Source organism: Solea solea, chromosome 7 (genome assembly GCF_958295425.1).
Source record: "Solea solea chromosome 7, fSolSol10.1, whole genome shotgun sequence".
Lineage (NCBI taxonomy): Eukaryota > Metazoa > Chordata > Actinopteri > Pleuronectiformes > Soleidae > Solea > Solea solea.
In genome coordinates this window covers 26,143,270-26,164,475 of record NC_081140.1, presented here as the reverse complement: position 1 = coordinate 26,164,475, position 21,206 = coordinate 26,143,270, and the positions used below count along the sequence as shown (strand labels likewise).

At 37.5% G+C, this 21,206-nt stretch overlaps 3 protein-coding genes across 3 annotated transcripts; all 3 read right to left on the bottom strand.

Annotated features, from left to right (window-relative positions):
• Positions 1 to 2,038: 2,038 nt before the first annotated feature.
• LOC131462276 (olfactory receptor 52B2-like) lies at positions 2,039 to 2,977 on the bottom strand. The gene has a single exon (XM_058633332.1). It carries the CDS (start codon positions 2,975 to 2,977, stop codon positions 2,039 to 2,041), a length of 939 nt encoding a protein of 312 aa, XP_058489315.1.
• A 6,284-nt stretch (positions 2,978 to 9,261) lies between these two features.
• On the bottom strand, positions 9,262 to 10,238 carry LOC131462971 (olfactory receptor 4F4-like). Its single transcript, XM_058634566.1, has one exon. The coding sequence runs from the start codon at positions 10,220 to 10,222 to the stop codon at positions 9,287 to 9,289; it is 936 nt and encodes a 311-aa protein (XP_058490549.1). The 5' UTR covers positions 10,223 to 10,238; the 3' UTR covers positions 9,262 to 9,286.
• Positions 10,239 to 12,605: 2,367 nt separating this feature from the next.
• chrna10a (cholinergic receptor, nicotinic, alpha 10a) lies at positions 12,606 to 20,775 on the bottom strand. The gene is made up of 5 exons (XM_058633266.1): positions 20,564 to 20,775; positions 17,834 to 17,979; positions 17,475 to 17,629; positions 15,133 to 15,665; positions 12,606 to 14,862 (listed from the first exon to the last, which is right to left on the bottom strand). The coding sequence occupies exons 1-5, from the start codon at positions 20,616 to 20,618 to the stop codon at positions 14,171 to 14,173; spliced, it is 1,581 nt and encodes a 526-aa protein (XP_058489249.1). The 5' UTR covers positions 20,619 to 20,775; the 3' UTR covers positions 12,606 to 14,170.
• Positions 20,776 to 21,206: the final 431 nt, after the last annotated feature.

Genomic DNA, 21,206 nt, shown 5'->3' with positions numbered 1-21,206 from the left:
AATAACAAGCAAAAATACGACAATTACCAGACAAAAATATAATATTAAGCAAAAATACGACAGTTATCAGACAAAAATATAATAATAAGCAAAAATACGACAATTACCAGACAAAAATATAATAACAAGCCAAAATGATGAGAAATGATGTGTGTGTGTGTGCTTGTATTTGTTACCTCTTTAGGACCATGCAGAAACATTGGCCTTGTCCGGACCAGTTGCATGATCATTTATTTCTTTATTCCTCAATAAATTGAGCAATATTTTTTTTTTATTGTTGGTGCATTTGGTTTGTGTTTATATTTGATCCCTTGTTCTCTTTACAGCTGTGGTTTATATCCTATAATATTATTTTTCCCACTTAATTAGAATTTGCTCATAAAACAACTTCTGCCCTCTCTTCATATTCTCACAGATTTTTTTTTATTATTTCAAACCCTGAAATGAACAGCTGCAGATAACTCACAAAAACAACGTAACGATGAACATCTTGTAACTTGAACAACGCGGTCTTCTCAGATGTTACCAGTGGAGGGTGCTAGATGGATAGATAGATAGATAGATAGATAGATAGATAGATAGATAGATAGATAGATAGATAGATAGATAGATAGATAGATAGATAGAATTATAGAATGATTGATAGATAGATAGATAGATAGATAGATAGATAGATAGATAGATAGATAGATAGATAGATAGATAGATAGATAGATAGATAGATAGATAGAATTATAGAATGATAGATAGATAGATAGATAGATAGATAGAATTATAGAATGATTGATCGATAGATAGATAGATAGATAGATAGATAGATAGATAGATAGATAGATAGATAGATAGATAGATAGATAGATAAAGTATAGACATAGATAGACAGACATACAGATAAATAGCTAGCTAGACTGAGTGACTGACAGATAGGACCAATATGACCATGTCATTACTACCTCAGACTCACATTTGATGTGCCTGTGTCAGTTTAAAACAAATTACAAGGGAAATAAATTGTCAAAACATTTTTTCAGCTACTGCTTATTGGATTTGGGAAAAGGTCTAGATACATTTCCCAACCTGAGTTTGTAATGGAAGTTTCCAGCATTACAGTACCATAGACATGGAGTCAGTAAATGTTGAATGGTTTATTTTGATCAGTGACTCAGTCATCTGTCATCCATATCATTGATCCTGCAGAAATTCTTCTTCCTTTTAAGCTTTATTTAAAAGAGACGAAACGACCCAAGGCTGATGACTTTCATTCTGCAGTTCATTCTGAGTTTTTAAACAAAACAAACATTTCTATGAACACTGGATACAAACACTTACAACATATTCAAACCAACAAGATAATAAATCAAACGGCCAACTTTGGGTCATAATCTGTCAATAACCTCACACAACCATATTAAAAAAAAAAAAACTGAACTATCCCTTTATTAATGTAGAGTCTACACAAAATACGGAGATGGATGGAGCCTTTTAAGAATTTACGATGATGGACGAAACAGAGCAACACCACCAGAAATCATGGGGGCAGTGTAGAGTCAATTGTCCAATCAATCAGGAAAAAGACAAAGCAAGTTGTCAAAGGTCATCGTGGACGTAGATACGCATTTTGTAATCAATCTGTCCATTTTGGATCACGCACAATAAAATAACCTCTTCAATGGTCGCCATGTTTGTTGAAGCCTGCAACTTGCCACTACACACTGCCCTCTAGAGGAGAAGTATTGTGTAATGTCCATAATGTCAGAACCCCTGGATTTAATCCAGGCGGTCTTAATTTGGACAGTTGTTTTAGGACTTTTTTTTAATCTTAGGCCAAATAATCAAAAACCCAAGACAAGGAAAACAGAAAAAGCAACAGAAAGTACAAAGACATCGGTCCAAACCAAGAGAGCTTGGATTAAATCCAGGGGTTGTGACTCAAAAGACGCATGGACGGGTGCAGTGTTAGTGACAGAGACAACGTTTGGGACGTAAAACTCATGAAAATGGAGAATAAATGGGCCTTTAAAGGTGGCTTCTTTTTTTTTTACAACTTGACACCCACTACGTTTCTTTTTAGGAACATTCTAAGGCTCTGCTTCAGTTCTGCTGATTTCAGTCCGTAAATGATTGGATCCAAAAAAGGTGGGAACACGAGGATGGACACACCGAGGAGCCTCCTCACGTACGGGTTTGCGTTCACAATGCGATGAGAGATGAGCGTCGTGACCGAGTTGATCTGAAAGATCAAGAAGACGATTAAGTGCGTGCCGCACGTCTGGATGGCTTTCCTGCGAGTGTCGGTCTGGCTCGTGACGAAGCACACGTGCAAGATCTTCACGTACGAGTACATGACGACAGCCAGCGACCCGCCCTGAACCACGCACATCATCATTAACCCGTAGATGTTGTTGACGGTCGTGTCCTCGCAGACCATTTTCAGGAGCGACGGATTGTTGCAGAACAAATCGACCACATTCCTCCGGCAGACTTTCAAACGCATGAGCAGAAAGAACAACACGCCGATGACCAAGAAGGTAATCAGCCACACGGTGGTGATAATCCTCACCAGGTTGGGTGGCGACATGATGGTGTTGTATCTCAAGGGGCAGCACACAGCGACGTAGCGGTCGTAAGCCATGGCGGTCAAGATCAACATGTTTCCCGTGCCGTAGAAGTGGATCAGGAAAGCCTGGATGATGCATGCAGGCTTGTTGATGAGTCTGTCTTGTGTCATGATGCTGTAAATGAAGTGAGGGAAAAACGCCGTGGCGCACACCATGTCGCTGAGCGGCAGGTTGAACAGCAGGATGAACATGGGCTTGTGTAGCTTCTTGTTCAGAGCGATGGTGGTCAACAAGAGCACGTTGAAGAACGTGAGCAACACGTACGTCAAAGTCCCCAAGAAGAACATCGGGTAAATGCTGGCGTCGGGTAAAGCCAGTGTCTCCAGCGTATAAACAAGAGGAGAAGAATTTGTGGACATAACTTCTGCTTGTCCTCTTGAATCACAGATGAGGGGATAATTTGCACCTGGAAAGAAGGAGGATAAAAATGGTCAGTGACATCCAACAAACACCAGAGACTCTCCCTGAGATAACTCAGAAATCTGGTTTCTCTGGATCATTCTGAAGGACTTCATCAGCCTGTCACTGCTTTTAGCTTTCTGTCGTTTGATTCTCTAGTGTCTGTTATTGTTTTATTCAACTTTTCCTGTTGATTCAGAGTTTTCCTGTTGATGTGTGTGCTGCCTCTTGGCCAGGACGCTTTTTGAAAAGAGAGTTGCAATCCCAATGAGATTATCCTGGTAAAATAAAGGTTGCGAAAGATTAAAAATAGAAAATCCGAGTTTACATACAAAGTCAATGCACTGTTGTTGTGCTGCCTTCTTGGCCAAAGGTCAAAGGAGATAATGGACCAAAGTGTTTAATACAGAATAATAAATAAAAGGCATAAAAGCTCAATACATCTTAAAAAAACAACTGAGAAATAAAACATGGGTAAAACAAAAGTAGCAGATAATAATCCACAATAGAATCTGATGAAATAACGTCAGCAACTTCAATGGTGTCAAAGGCCAATGAAAAGAGAGGAGATTTAAAAACAAACAGGGAGGAAAACATCCAAAAATAACTGAATAATCTGAATCAATACCTCTGTGTGTGTGTGTGTGTGTGTCTGCATGTGTGTGTGTCTGTGCATGTGTGTGTGTCCACCTGCAGGACAAAACAAACGTGTAATGACATATTAATGACAATATATTGGTTTGTTTGCAAATGCATGAATAACACATCAGAGAAATATAATAAATTAAACTAATAGTGCAGTTGAGTTAGAAATAATATCAGGTACAAACATTACAAGAGGAAAAAAAATGTATAACTTAAATACAAAACAAAATAAAGAAATTCATAAAATGTATGTATAATGATGTCATCAAATCATCGGAGAATTCTTCTTCTCAAAAGAATGTTCATATTTTTTTCAGTAAAATACTGAGACATTTCTGGAAATGTGCCCAATTTTGTTTTTTTTCATTCAGCAGAATTACACATAGAAGAATTTCCTCTATTTTAGATTTAAAATCCTCAGTTACAGAGAAACTCAAGGGCAGGCACCTTTACATTTTATAATTTCACATATTTTATCAAACTTTTAGTTTTTTTCCGTCTCCTATTATTATTCTGTACGCTGTTTCATTTATGGATGGGTTTTGTTTGAGTTGTACATTTTTAACGTTTCTGACTTTAAAATGTTATTTTGTTTAGATTTTGTGTCGGAAATGTGCCGTACAAATAAAGCTGCCTGACATCATGACAGCATTTTTAAATTCAGTTCAGTTTTTGGTTGTTAATTATTCATTGAATGTATACATATGTATATAAGGTGATATGTATCAAAGATTCTAAATTGATTCAAAAGTTCCAAAAGATCAAATTCTTAAATGTAGCTTGAATAAATCCTTATGTTTACATTGTCTTTTTCTAAATATAAAAACTACATAATCCAAACACTTAACTCTGATTTGAGCTCAATCAACTCAATGAGCAGCTCGATATTCTGATTTTGAATCAAAAATCGATGTTACCCTAGGAATTGGAATCAGAATCAGAATTGTGAGGTTTTGTAAGATTTACACCTCTAATAATCAACATCAACACATCACACAATATTCAGAATTCTTCATCAATTCTACAAGAGAAATCCCTTAAAACTAAATGTGTCCTATAAAACTAAATAATAAAGACTATAGGTGCAGGACAGAAGCAGATAAATAATGAAAAACAAGAAGTGTCCACACTCTACTTTTGTACAGTTATAATATATGGCCAAAGATTTTTTTAACTCTGTATCTCAAATATTAATAAACATTTACATTATTATTTTAATGTACAAAATAAGCGTATACTGTAAGTGTGTGTGAGGATACGTGTGTGTAAGTGTGTGTGCTCACCTGCAGCTGAACTTGTGGCGTGACTCAAAACCCACGTTTGAATTTAAGCACACGATAGAAAAAACACTGACACGTCACTCGAGAGGAATGACGCACAAGAGTTGTGGAAAAAAAACCTTATATGTTGTAATTATATTTTCAAACAGTTGTTATTAAGAATTTCAGACTAAATGTTAGGATTAAACAAACTGTACTTTTTACCCTTCAGCTGGTTTCCGTGTAGATTAAGATCTACAAATAAAGATACTGGATGTGTAATGTTTTATTTTTTATGAATATTAATAACAACAACAATTGTCAAAGGAAACATTTACTCATACCTATACACACAAATAAATACATTTTCAAAAATGTATAATTTAATCCCAGTCTTTAATCTGTCTTTTTATTCTTTCCAGCATCCTTTTCTAGAAGCCACTCATATTTCAAGATTCTACAACAATTGTGGACTTTTTGCAGCTTTAAATATAAAAGCTTTTCACAACATCATCATCATCTCTCAACAAAATAAAAACGTTAACCCCTTAACACCTAAGCCTCAAAATGTCCATCTGGACTTTTTTTAAGTACCATAAAAGGGCCAGAAAATGAATTCTCTAGTGTCTGTTATTGTTTTATTCAACTTTTCCTGTTGATTCAGAGTTTCCTGTTGATTCAGAGTTTTCCTGTTGATTCAGAGTGTTCCTGTTGATGTGTGTGCTGCCTCTTGGCCAGGACATGAGATTATCCTGGTAAAATAAAGGTTGAGAAAGATTAAAAATAGAAAATCCGAGTTTACATACAAAGTCAATGCACGACGATGCTTCTGTCGCTCCAAGAATTCGCATTGAGACAATGATGTGATGACCAATCAGTGTTGAGATTCTCAACTGGTTAGATGCTGTGTTTAATTAATCTGTTGTGTATGATAGTATAGAATATAGATAGTATATGTCTGTGTTGTTGTAATCTGTGACTGTTGTTGTGCTGTTGTTGTGCAGAAAATGTCCTGTGAGTCAGTGCTTTTTGCCCATTTTTCCAGAATAACTTTCAATATCTGGCAGATATTTACAATTTACTGCATGTTAAAATAGTGTAAACTGTAGTTGTACATGAACACCAGATTTTATGTATTAAATTTGAAATGTGAAAAGTATAAAAACATATTTAAGTTCAAGTTCAAGTTCAAGTAGTTTATTTGTCAAATGTACTATATGTACGACATACAGCACAGATGAAATTGCAGTCCTCTCAGACCCACGGTGCAAACAGGCAGTTACATAAGTAAACATAAATAAACAATCAACAGACATAAACTAAACAATCAACATGAAGAGAATCTTCTAAGAGAAGATAAGTTGTTTAAAATAACATTTGTATGAGTTTTTGTCTCAATGTTGCAAAAACAGGACAAAAAAAAGGAAAATATGTACAGGCAGTTTTTCCAACTCTCTCCTCTCTGGCGAAAAAAGTTGAGATTCTCCGGCTTCCTGCAACAGCGCGAGTGTATACCATAATAACCACACGTTGACTTTGACGTGCAACTTCTCAGTCTTCACAATCGTTTTTCCGAGAGCACAAACCGTCGCGTAATTACAGTCGCGTACATTTTGCTTGTGCAGAACGTTTTCTTCTACGCTCGATGTTCAAGGGTTAATAAAAATGTATCTTCAAAATTCAAATTTTTACACAGACATTTATAAAGACATTAAAAAAATGTTCTTTTCTTTTATTTTCCTAATTTTCTTCTGTACCAAATAATATAGTTAGAGTGCAGTTGTATAGAAATGAACACCATTCACATTAATATAATAATCACATCATACTTTATCTAAAAGCTCTGTACATAATTAACATCAGAGAAACCCAACAGTTCACACAACGAGCAAACACTAGGCATCAATGGAGAGAAAAAAAAGAAAGGACAAGAAAGAGATGAGGTACGGACAGAATAATAAATATAAGTCTTCCTCTTGATAAAACCCATTTCCTCAATGCTTCATCTCAGCTAAGATTGGATGGATGGATGGAATTCTAATGGAAAAGTTCTCACGTTTGGCTGAAATATTCCTTTGTTTATTTTTTTATTTATTAAACTTTTACACTTGTGGTTCTCAAACTGTGGTGCGTGTACCACCAGTGGTACGTGCGCTTCCTCTGGCGGTACTTGGAGTGAAAAACCAGAAATACTGTTCTATTGTATGGACCAGGGTATGTGATTAGGAAATGACACAAATAACAACAAAACAATGATTTACAGTCACTTTATCTCTCGCTCCATCTTAATCTAATCTCACTTTACCAGTGTGTGAAGTATATGTGAGGAAGAGGAGGATGATGTGGGAACAAATCTGCCTCCTGCTCGACTTATTCTTTGTACCGCTGTATTTTAACCTTGGTGATAATGGTGTCACTGGGAGAGAGAGAGATCCATATTTTTTATATCACATACAAGAAAGGTTAAAAAAAAAAAGTTGGTACTAGAAAGTTTGAGAAACCACTTGTTTAGACAAACTTTTTTAAAATTATACAATATTTTTGAATTGAATTGCTTAAAAAAGCATAAAAACAAGCTCATTATGGTGTGATGATCATAAGGTAAAAGGAACTAAATGCTGACGATGCACAACTTTATTTGAAGAGGCTGAAAAATAGTCATTATTGGTTAATCAATTCAATTAAATAAGCAGTTATTGTCAGGAAAGACCAAACAATGCTTAGTCTTTCACTGTGTGTGTGTGTGTTTATGAACAAATTTGCTTTATTCAAAATTGTGATACTGTTAATTTACGAGAATATTAGTTTACTATACTAAGGAAATATGCTGTTTCTTAATTTAAGTTTATTTTAAATAAATCAAATGTGTATCAAAATGTGTTTCAGAATGTCAGTATTTTATTTGTGCGTCACACTTATATTCTTCAAAATATACACATTTTACACTTGAATAAATTGCAGCACGATGTATTTACGTTGTACACATGAGGTGCATTTATTTACAGGAAAACAACAAAGACAGGAAAATGGGATTAAGAGAGGAAAATTCACATTCTTAGAGAGTTTAACATGTATATATAAAAGTGTTATAATGTAAGAAAAGGTTAAACACCAGAAGAGTGAAGCGTCAACACACATTAATTAGTGCATATATATTAGGATATATCTGATATAACTCAGAATTATTCACCACTGAACTTAAAATCAACAATTTACACACCAACAGTAACGTGAGAGAGGAAAACACACGATAACCTATTAAAAGTTTCATCTTTACAACAATACAACAATCTTAAATTTCATTTTAATTGTATTTTCAAACAGGGTTTTGAATTTTTTTTTACTTCATTTCAAATAAAATGAGGAAATGATGTGTTTCTAAAATCAGAGTTATTAAAGTTATTAAACCAGATTTTGTTTGATTTCCTTTAACTTTGATTGTTTTCTTTGGTTGGTGTCATTTTTTTCTTTTTGTTCTTTTTTTAAAAAAAAAGAAAAGAAAGAAACTGATGATTAAAGACAACATATAGAAAATAAAGTAACATTTGTGCTCTCTTTTGTGTTGAAACAGGTCAATTATTTTGTGTCGAACATTATTTTATTTTAACTTTATTGTATTTGCGTTTTCTTTATTTATGACTTGGCGCAGATGATATCAGATTATTCTTATCAACATTTTCGATTTCAGTTCTGAAACAAACCAGATATGTTTTTTCTTTCAAATGTCAGAATTGTTGAGTTTTGCTGAAATAAACCTTGACTAGGTTCTGTCTTCGTAATCTCAGTGGGATTTAACTGAGAAAAGACTAAATTACAGGTTAAAAGTGTATAAACTTCAGGTAGAATTATTCTTGATTTGGCCTGAAATTGAAGATACAATTGTTATACTTCCTCAGGTTTTGTGAATTGGTGTTTTCTGTGTTTTACACATTAGATTTTTGTACTGTTAATTTCTTGACACACACTCCAAATTCTTACATTAAAAGTTGTATCGGTTTAAATCCTGTTCATTATGAGAGCGTCAGACAACTTAAATCATAAACACTCCCGGCTTTGTTAACACTTTGTTAATATCACATGTTTTTCATATCTGACGTGCATTTGAGGACAGAAAAACAACAAAAACAAAAGTTGAGATTTTGATCATCCAGTCACTTGGTTTGAGTGTTTTTTTCAAATAATTCAAACAAATTCTCTGACTGTTCAGTGAATTTTCAGAGGAAAAAATCATTAAAAGTGATTCATTTTGGTTTGTGGACATTATTTCAAGGTTTGTGAGATGTTTCTTCAACATCTTCTGACATTGTGCACACACACACACACACACACACAGTACATGCTCAGTTCATGTGCTTCGGCACAGATTTAAAGGGACACTCTGTTTTTCATGACTCTCAGCAGAGTCTGCCTGATTTCGCTCGTGTACAGCCCGTACACGATGGGATTCAGGAGCGGCGGCACGAGGAATATCAACATGCCCATGATCTTCTGCAGGTCAGCAGAGACGTTCTTGAACCTGTGCGACAGGATGGTAAACATCGCCACCACCTCGAATATGACCAGGATGAGCAGCTGCGCCACGCACGTGTTCACCGCCTTCATCTTGGCCTCGGACCTGCCACTCAGCACGCACGTGAGCAGGATCTTCACGTAGGAGAACGCCTGCACGGACAGACTCACGGCCTGCATGACGGCCGTGTTGAAGAGGCCGATGATGTTGTTGACCGCCGTGCTCTCGCACGTGAGCTTCAGCAGCGACGGGTTGTCGCAGAACACGTTCATCACCCGCGTCCTGCACCGCGGCAGCCTCGTCTGCAGCGAGAACAGGGACACGTTCAGGACAAAGTCCAGGCCCCAGACCAGGGCCACGATGCAGACCAGGACGCGGGGCGTCATGACGGAGCTGTAATGCAGCGGCATGCAGATGGCGACGTAGCGGTCGAAGGACATGGCGGCGAGGATGAAGAGGATGCCGCCGCCGTACATGTGGAGCAAGAACGCTTGGAGAACGCAGAGAGGGTACTGCACCGTGTTTGTCTCCGTCAGAATGTCGGACAGCACTTTGGGCAACATGGCGGAGATACCGATCAGGTCGTTGAGGGGCAGACTGAAGAGGATGAAGTACATGGGTTTGTGGAGGTTCCTCCTCGAAACGATCAGCGTCAACAGCACCAGGTTGCAGATGATGCTGAAGACATAGATCGTGATGCCGAGAAGGAATATGGGATACTTCGCGCCAGGTGGAATCAGAAATGGATCCAGGTTCAACTCTGAGATGAACCACAAAGATTTGTTGTCCATGTTTTTGGTTTTTTTTCTCTTTTCAGATTAGTGAGCAGACATTAACACAATCATTAGATATGACAGGAGAAACACACAAATACAAACACGTGACTGACTGCAGCCCTGAGTGAAGAGCTGAGATCGGCTCTGCCCTTCCTTTATTTAACGTCACCACGAGCTCGAGCTGTTTACGTCACCGGCTGCCTCAGGGACAGTGAGATGAATGATGGATGAGAAGGTGATGGATGTCAGGATCAATGAAAATAACAATAATAACAATAAATGATGTTATAGTGATAAAAATCTGGATATTAAAAGAAATGTGGAGTTACTGATGGTTGTAGTAACAACCATCAGCTGAAGCCCAGTTTTTTGATTTTGTTTAACCCTTTAAGACCTAAGCCTCAAAATGTCCGTCTGGACTCTTTTTTTTTTTTTTTTTTTACCAGAAAATGTCCTGTAACTAAGTGCTTTTTGCCAATTTTTCCAGAATAACTTTCAATATCTGGCAGTTATTTAGAATGTACTGCATGTTAAAATAGTGTATTAACAATTTTAAATGAAGAGAAACAAAAACAGTACATTTAAAACAGTTTTTGTCTCAATGCTCAAGATGCTGATGTGCAACAGCGTGAGTGAAATTACCGTAATAGCCACATCTTGTGCTTTGACGTGCAACTTCTCAGATTTCTGAAGCGGTCAGAATTTCTACGATAGCACAAACCGCCGTGTAATTACGGTAATGCAAAGTCAGCCTGTTAGCGACTTTCATACTTATCTTTGATTTGATGTTATAACTTGGCTGTTTTTTAATTACATGTCATATTTAGGAATATGACGTGCCATGGGGCCACATGGTGGAATAGTGGTGGGTTTTCTCAGGTTGTTTGGTTTCCTTGGACTCTATAAACTGCCAATGGATATGAGTAAGTGTGAGAGTGGACGGTTGTTTGTCTCGATGTGGGACTGGTAAACTGTCCAGGGTGTGACGCCACCTTTCGCCCTTAGTCAGCTGGGATTGGCACCAGCCGCCCCCCGACACTCATACGACACACGGTAGACAATGAATGGATGGACGCGTGCCCTTGTACAAAAACTCACATCAAGATCTTTGGAAACTGCGATCTGACCAAGTTTCAGCGGCGTAATAATAATAATAATAATGATATAGTTAAAACCACATTTTCACATTTTGTGTTCCCACTAGCCCCACAGACAGACGCCACTCACACCTTCCTTTTACCAGTATGCAGGTTAGCGCATCAACCATGGCAGTGGCCCAAACTATTTATGTTTGCAGGAAGAGCATGCAGCAGGTTTTTGTCCCGTCTCTATTCTTTTTTTCATCTTCTTTTTTATGGTCAATCGCTCCACGAAGATAACCTGCAAAGCCAGACATCCTCACAGTGACAAATGACAATTGTTCTTCCGAAACAATTTCAAATTTTATCCCTAAACGTGTGTGAAAATGGACGAAAGTTGGCACGCTAATCAGAACTGGCGCAAATTTTTATAAAATAATGGAATTGTGAAAAACCAATGCAAAATGACTCAGCAACACCCCCTCATGTCAAACACCTATGGAGCGGGCCGAAACTTAGTTTCGCCAAATTTGGTAATGTTGTTCAGCCTTCGACTTAATAGGAAGTTGACCATTTTGAATTTGGTGTCAATCTCAGTGTTTTGCAAATTTCGTAACTGAACAAACTCTTCTGAGGGTGTTTATTGTAGCGTGTAGAGGGTGTTAATTTATTAATTAATTCATGCACCGTTTTTTATTGTAGCTCTGTAAATCAAGTCAAAATTAGAAGTCACATTTTCAGACCGCAATGTATTATCACTTTCCTTTATAATAATAATAATAATATGATACTTTCTCTAAATGAAACATCGCCGTTAAAGGGCCACTGCAACAATATTATGTAACTGTTACAGTTACATCAGCTATAGATGCATCATTATTTTACTACAAAAAATATTAATGAGTTCCACCGGGGTGTGACTTAATAATATGTTATTAACTGTCTCACAGTCTAATTAATCCCTGGACAATTAGCAAACCTCTGGCTGATAATGAAGATAACTTGTTTTTTCCCTCGTGAAGAGTGTGTTTTTAAACGACACCCACAGGAGGCCGGTGATGTGACTTCCCATATCCTCACTTTGATGAAATGTTTAATGATATAAAACATTTTAATGTCCATATATTAAACCACAGTTACTGCGACAACATGGTCTTTGCTGAGAGTGTGTCCCCTCTTAACAGCTGCTTTGTTTTATACATAATTAGATTTCTGAAATGCATCATTAAATTAAAAACAGTATGTTAATGTGGTAATGCTTTTTCAGATTTCTTTTCAGAGGAAAAAATAATAAGCGAAACAGCTGAAGTGGCCACATCAGGCCTTTGGGAACAAGGACGTTGTTTATATTCACACAAAGGCCTTGAGGACATTTGGACATTACAACTAATCATCTCCCCCAAGAGAAACGGACGTAATGGACCCTTGAGTGAATTAGTTAATTGATTTGACCCTTCAGGCCACACTGTTGGTGTAGTGGCTAGCACTCTTGCCTTTTCAGCAAGAAGACACAGCGTTCGTCTGTTTGCATGTTTGTGTTTTCTCCAGGTTCTCTGGTTTCCTCCCACAGTCCAAAAACATGCTGATTTGAGATTTTTGTTCAGATGCGGATTGGATCCACAAACCCAAGAAATTCTTGCATTCATGCAGCGCTAATATTCAGTAGCACAGCGCACTTTCTGGTGAGTTATTGCTCGAATCTTGAATCTCGAATCATCAATGCAATCATTCCATGCTTTAAGAACCAGGATGTGGCACAAAACAAAAATGAGATTTTATTCACACAACTTTCTCGCCATGTTGTTACTCAACATAAGGATTTTCCACAGATCGTCTTTTCAGGTCCATTGGTCTGATTCAGTTGTCCTAATGTGATAGTAATAGTATTATATAAGATAATACGTTTACCAAACAGTCTGAAAAGCGATTGAAAATACAGTCTTGCTGATTTATTTAAGCATTATTGTTAAAAAGTCCATTTTGCAGCATAAAGGATAACACAGAGAGAGAGAGAGAGAGAGAGAGAGAGGGAGAGATACGCAAATGCTTGTAATCCAGGGGATTTAAGAGATAATCCATGTCAGTCACACTGAGACCACACATACAGCTGTTCCCTGGTTGTACAGTATTTCTCAACAATGACTCTTCTCTAAAGCTGTGCTTCTTTCACTGATTATTGTCATGACAGAGTAATTGCACAGCATTTTCCACCTCAAAATATACATGTTCAAATCATTAACACCCACACTCACAACCTGTTGAGAATATTCAAAATAAAAGCTCAGAATTATACAAAAAGTATTCAATTAATACAGAGTTTCATGGCTGAGCCTTATGACAAGAATTCAACTAAACTCAAACAAGACAGTTATTGAAGACTTAATCTACTCAGGACTGCAGTTGTGAAGTTGGGGACATGTCCTCTAGAAAAGGGCTGCCCTTACTTTTTCCCTTGGAGAGGCAATGCATTGTATTAAAATCCAGGCAAGTACCTGAATCCCAGGTTAAATAACAACTTTACATTGTATGTTCCAGAAAAAAACCTGTATTAATCTACTTTTGGGTACATTTTCAATGTAAAAATGTATCGTTTTTAATGATACACCAAATTAGAGAGATCACAATTTTGTACAATTTCTTACAAAACCAAACAAAATTGGTACGGAAACTGAAACATCTCTAAATTAATTTATTTCCAATTGAATCAAATCTGTACCTTGTGAATCTGAATTAAATTGATTCAGGAAATCAGTAGCGAAACCTAGCCCAGATGGCTTTACACAAATTAAGTATTGAATAAATAAAAGCATTTGAAATAACTTAAATTAAGCATCAATTGCATTTGTGGTTATCTTTAAAGACTCACCTCTCAACAGCTCTAGCGTTAAATTGCTTTACCCATGATAAGAAGGCTCATGAAAAACACCATGATGAAAAATATCCACATAAAGAAGCGATCTAAAACTTTGGCGACCTTTTTCCACTCCCCGGTTCTCTTCTGCGTGGCCCTCTGATCCCTGTAGCAGTTGGCAATGTACTCAACGTTGCGCAGCAGCAGTCTTTCATTGCTTTGAGTGTTGCACGATGCCTCTCTTTCTTTCAACTCTCCGTCACTCACGCCTCCCTTCCCGCACCTCCTCTGACCTGCCGAATCGCCGCAGTCCATGCTCATGAAAATGCCATTTTTCCAAGTGCCGTAGTGGTCGGTGGGATTTTTCCCCATTGACCCTATCGGACTGATCATCTGCTCCATGTCCTCCCTCTCCTCCGCGGGCTCCGTCTCTTGTCCTCTGTCTATTTTGAAGACACAGTCCTCTCTGCCTGGTCCTGCCTGTCCATTCATGGTGACATTGGTGTTCTTCAAGGGTGAAGCCTTCTGTTTTTCTGGCTGCGGTGACATGCAGTTTTCTCCAACTTCATAAACGAAGCACATCCTGGCCATGTACTGCAGAATGACAGTCTTGGCCCACTTGGGAACAGGCTTGGCATCTGGACCACAGTGGTGTATGTTCATGATGAAGATTGTCAGGGCAGTAGAGGCGGTGATCATAGTCATCGTAGCAATGTAGTACTTTCCTGCAGAAGAAGATACATTTATTCGCAGAAAAGGACAATGGTAAGAACAAATTGTGCAGGACAGATGAGAAGATGCCTTCCACAGATAAAAAGTACACAATCATACTTCTACAACTACAGCAAATGACAGATTAGGAGTTTCAGATCAGAACATAACACAATCTGTACACAATCTGATCACCTATAATGTTATGGAAGTTAATACTTGGTCTGAACAGGGTCAGCAAAGTCAACACATGTTGGGATTCCACCCCAGTTCATTACCCTTACCGATCAAAGGTACATTCTCAGAAGGCGGCATGATCTCTGCCACCAACAGCTGAAAGACCGTGAGGGCCAACATGACGGTGACTCCCAAAGACACCTTCTCTCCAGAGTCAGCGGGCAGGTAGAAGCCCAGTGGAGCCAGAAAAGAGATCATCACGCATGGTATGAGCAAGTTGAAGACATAAAAGGAAGCTTTTCTCTTCAGTATTAGTATGTAGGTCACATCCGGGTAAGGGTCAGCGCAGCAACCGTACACAATCACATTCTTCTTAGCCGGCATACCCAACACCTCCCACTCTACATTTTCCACCAGGTCGGAGAGGTCAGCGCTGTCCATTGCGTTCAGGATATCCAGCTGGTTTCCATTGTAGGTCCAGGAGCCATAGGTGAACCTGCACTGCTGAGAGTCAAAGGGGAAGAAAGACACGTCCACTTTGCACGAGCTCTTGGTGATCGCGGGAGAATCCCACATGATCTGGCCATCGTGTTGAATTACCACATTGGTGTCCATGGGGCCAGTGAAACGATCATCTGCACTGAAAGGCAAAGCAAACTCATCTAGAAAAAGACATTAGAACAGCTTTGTTCTCAGTGATACTAGTCTCTGGATACCAGTCATACAGGGATCGTCATCCCTGTACAATCCAGAATCAAATTTATACTTACAAAGCACTTAATAATCAGGCCCCATCATACCTTAGTGAGCTGATCACTTTGCTCCTAAAATGTAGGCTTTCTTGTGGCTCCCAGAATCGTTAAGAGTGGAATAAATGGGAGGCAGAGCCTTCGGTTACCAGGCTCCTCTCCTGTGGAACCAAGCTGTCAGTTCGGGAGGTGAACACCCTCTCTTTATTTTAAGTAAGACTTAAGTAAGACTATTTTTTGATAAAGCTCATAGTGAGTGCTGAGTCTGGGGAACCTGAACTAGTCTATAGGCGTAGTCTGCTGGGGGAACTTTGTCTGTGCATATCACATTATGACTGAACTGTGCCTCCTCATTTAGGGCTCATCAGGGCTGCGGGATCCAGATCCAGACCTGATGCTATATTTTTATTAGTAGTAGTATTAGTAGTAGTAGTAGTAGTAGTAATAGTAGTAGTTGCCTGTGAGTCCTAGGCTGCAGGATCCAGATCAAGTTGCAAGGATATTACTAGTAGTAGTATTGTTATTTCTACATGACATTATAATACTATTCATATATAATAATACATATAATATAATATAATATAATATAATATAATATAATATAATATAATATAATCTTTCCACGAATGTCAAATGTTTGCTGTTACATGTCAGCAGATTTGTTAGCTATGTTTGTTTTGGGAGTCACGTTTTTGTCATTTCCCGTTTTATTTTGGTGAGGGTTTAGGGTTTTCCTGTTGGTCTGCACTTCGTCTACCTTGTCCTTGTCTTGTCTGATTACCTTGAGTGGTTGCACCTGGTCCCCTTTCCCCTTCTTAAGTCACTCATTTCCCTTTGTCCTTTGTCAGTGTGTTTTTCGTCTCCATGTTCTTCGCTACCTTGTTCATGCTTAGAGTGTAGAATCCAGTTGATCTAGTTTATGTTTCCATGTTTATAGTTACGATCCAAGTTGATCTAGTTTTTGTTTTCTGGTTATAGGTTTGTTTTTTCGCCTTTTTCTCTTGCCTTCAGCATTCTTTTTTGTTCATGTTATTGAGGGAGCAATAAAGCCTCATTTTTGATTTCTCATGCATATTGGATCCAAGCTCTGTAGGACAAACCCTGACATTTTCTCATTGTGGGAAGTGTTGGGTTTCTATTTTTCTCTATTGTAAGGTTTCTGCTTTACCATGTAAAGTGCCTTGAGATAATGTATGTTGTGATTTGTTGCTATACAACTAAAGTTTGATTTGATGTGATATAATAGGAGGTGGAGAATGATTCAAGGGAGTGGCAGAATCAGGATACAAAGGCACAAGTTCACCAACTGAGGGAGGAATCAACACCTTTTGTAGAGTTGAACTCTTACCTCAGCGTTTTGTCTGCATTTTATATATTTCCAATAATGATAAATGCTTTTACTTACATATTGTAATACTATACCAAAGAAGTTATGGTGTTGGTCACTTTTTTCTTTTTACGAACTCTTCTTCTTTTATATGTGTGTGTATGTATGTATGTATGTATATATATATATATATATATATATATATATATATATATACATACATATAAATGTATATAAAATGCGGACAGAGACCTGGACACTCCCATGAACAATGACTTCAAGGACTGTCCAGCTTGTGCCTGGTACACTGACCCATCAGAGCCACACACCATGACCATAATGAAATGATTAACCCAATACCAGTCCGACCTACTTGTTATATAGGACTATATCAGGTCTCCATACATAACTACTAGGTATACGGATGGTATCGAGTCCATCATAATCGTCTTTGTCCCATGTGAGGTGTGCATCAACCCACACTTGCCGTATCCATAAATATGCGGTCAAAATTTGGTTTCGCTCATCCTGTAAAAAAATTGATAAAAAATAGATATTAGACGTGAACAGAAATACAATTAAATAGCATAGAGGCATTAATGATGTAATGCCACCGTGTGGGTATCAGCAACAGGACATACAACATTTTCATAACTACAGGGACTACAGGTGGAAAATAGCAATCTGAACATAAAAACATAAAGTCTGGTGTCATCTGCGTATGTGATTTACCATGTCGATAATTTGTGAGAGCGTAACCTGCAGCGTTACGTTCAGGATGGTGTTGGTGTCCTCCGCGGGCCTCAGTGCACTTGTGTAGTTGGTGAATAAATCGTTCAGGAGCTTCTGGGCATATTTGCCATGGGCACACAAACATGCTAAGATAAGGGAGGAAAAAAGAAAATCCACATCCATGACATCACAAATCATCCATGTCAATTATTTAGATTAAATGTACATTTTAAGGAAAAAAATGATGATATAAATAATAATAAAATTACCATAATGTGTCATCAGAGCTTAAGGAAACACAATGTCATTTTTCATCAGTTGGCTGCAAACTCAGTTTACGGACATAAGTACATGAAACTTCCTAAACAGGACTAAAATGTTGTTGTTATTATGCATATTTGAAATGTTACTGGTGGTGTTAACTGCCTGCAGTATACAGTTTTTTACAAGACTGCTTGGGGTTGTTCTTGTAAATAACGTGATAATTCTCCGCTGCTGTTTTGGAGCAGATGATGAAGTGTTCATGTGATGAAGTCACAAGAACACTGTAAATAAACATTGTTATAGTAGTAGTTTTGGTTGTTGTTTTAGTAGTAGTTTAGTTGTGGTTTTAGTTATTGTTTTAGTAGTAGTTTTGGTAGTTGTTTTAGTAGTAGTTTAGTCATAGATCTGGTAGTTGTTTTGGTAGTAGTTTTGGTAGTTGTTTTAGTAGTAGTTTTGGTAGTTGTTTTAGTAGTAGTTTAGTCATAGATCTGGTAGTTGTTTTGGTAGTTGTTTTGGTAGTAGTTTTGGTAGTTGTTTTAGTAGTAGTTTAGTCATAGATCTGGTAGTTGTTTTCGTAGTAGTTTTGGTAGTTGTTTTAGTAGTAGTTTTGGTAGTTGTTTTAGTAGTAGTGTTGGTTGTTGTTTTAGTAGTAGTTTAACAGTGGTTTTGGTAGTTGTTTTAGTAGTAGTTTAGTAGTAATTTGGTAGTTTTAGTAGTAGTTTTGGTAGTTGCTTTAGTAGTAGTTTAGTCGTAGATCTGGTAGTTGTTTTCGTAGTAGTTTTGGTTGTTGTTTTAGTAGTAGTTTAGTAGTAGTTTTAGTACTTGTTTTAGTAGTAGTGTTGGTTGTTGTTTTAGTAATAGTTTAACAGTGGTTTTGGTAGTTGTTTTAGTAGTAGTTTAGTAGTAATTTGGTAGTTGTTTTGTAGTTTTGGTAGTTGTTTTAGTAGTAGTTTTGGTAGTTGTTTCATAGTTTTAGTAGTAGTTTAGTAGTAGTTTTGGTAGTTTTTTCGTAGTTTTGGTAGTTGTTTTAGTAGTAGTTTTGGTAGTTGTTTAGTAGTAGGGAATTTCCAGTTGGCCACACACAGATGGTGCACTGACTGATCCTTTCAGCTCAATAATCCCTTCTGGAAAGGGCAACCAGAACAGGTATGGTGGTAACAACTCGAGTGTCTTTATTAAGATTTATTTCACACACACACACAGTTAGTGGTAGTTAGACAGCAGGTCGTACAGGTTCTGATGATTAGTAGTAGATGATTAGTAGTTACTAGTTTGACAAAGACACATACGAAGGTTAACGTATAACAAAAGAGCTTTGATGATGCACTTTGATGACAACAATGCTTTGATACCAATTATAATAATAAATAGATAAATAGAGTGATAGTTTTGCCTGCTGCTGGAAAGTTCTACACTGATATTTTATTCCTCTGCACAATCCATACTCATCACCTTTTGTCCCTTATTTCATAGTGACAAAGTTGGCAACCCTCGCTGGGCTTCTTCATGATGATTGGACAAACTGTCTGAAAGGCGGAGTCAGTTGTTGATTGATTGCGTTGCAGAAACAGACACAACAGCGGAGCATTTTTCTGCCTCAGTCCTGTGTGGATTTTGTGATGAAGTCTGCAGACAAACAGCTGCTCGTTGTGCGATAGAGGCCATTTTCATTTGTACATACGCACTGTAAATAAAAAACACTTTTTAAGAATCTATGTACAGAATAACTGGGCCTGAAATGACCTTCCCCTGTTTCAAAGACCTGCAAGTGTAACACAGTATAACATCAGGTATAAAGTCACCTCTTGTTTCCTTGTTTTAAATTTCTTTGGTCACCACATTCTCCAATGTTCTAAATTAACTATACGCCTGTACATGCATGTACATGTATATTTCCTTTAAATTTTACTATTTCTTCCTGGGATTTTCTACAGTCAGCTGTAAAAAAAAAAGATCCTTCTGGATTATGTGTATGTGATGTGATAAAGTTCAGAGGGCGAGTGGAACGAGAGGCAGAGCATGTGGCAGGCGTGACAGATGGTGAACCAGGATGAAGAGGATGTCAGGGTTGATTGCCCGTCTATAAACCTCTGGAAAGAGATCATCAGGCAAATCTGACATCATTCACCAGCAGCAGTGACTTCCTCTGACATGTGTTGCTTGAATACTTAATCCACTGATCATACCATAACATGTGAGTGAGGAGTAAAATGAGCCTGAGCAGGGAGCTTACACATTCACATACTATGAAGAGGACAATAAAGGTGTTTTTTATGTTGTACATGGGAATTAAACATATATAACTTAAAATTTACGTTCAGAGAACATGATGGGATAAATTTAGACACTATACGATGAAACTGGATTAGATTTCGGAGAGAAATTCATTGCATTTTGGGGAAAAGAGAAGGTAAGAAGTTACAGTTTGAAAACAAATAAGGATAAAAAAATGAAATGCCAACTTACTTGGTAAAACACTGACACACAAAAGCAAAAGACACAGAGTGTGGATTCTCATCATCTTCTCCGTCCACAGAGCATCTGAGCTGCAAGTTCAATTCAAAACATATTTTTAAAAAGAAAAGAAAAGAAAAAAAATAGGACAATTTTAATAAAATTAAAGTTTGATTAATTTTCTTTGTATAAATCAGTCAGATTGAGCAGTGACCCGGCCACTAATGCAGTAATATGTCTGTGATCGAGTCTCATCTGAACAGAAGAACAAGAGATTAATGTGGGAGGCGGGGCAACACACACACACACAGTCTGGATTTCATGATTTAAGAGACATTACATTGACTTACACTCCACATGTCTTCACAGTACAATGTAACCATTTACATTATGGGGACTTGATCTTTGTCTGTGACTGCGTAAACAGATGTACAACATGAGTAATACCAGAAACACACACACACAAACTTGTTTTTATGTTTTAGTGAGGACACCTAGCCCTTTACCCTTAACCTTTACCATCACAACTACCCTTTAATCCAGGTCTTAACCCTTAAAAAGACAAAATGTCCTCACAAAGATATATTTGTAAGTTTTTTGGACCTCACAAAGATATAAATGCAAGTACACACACACTTGGTTATATTTAATGGCG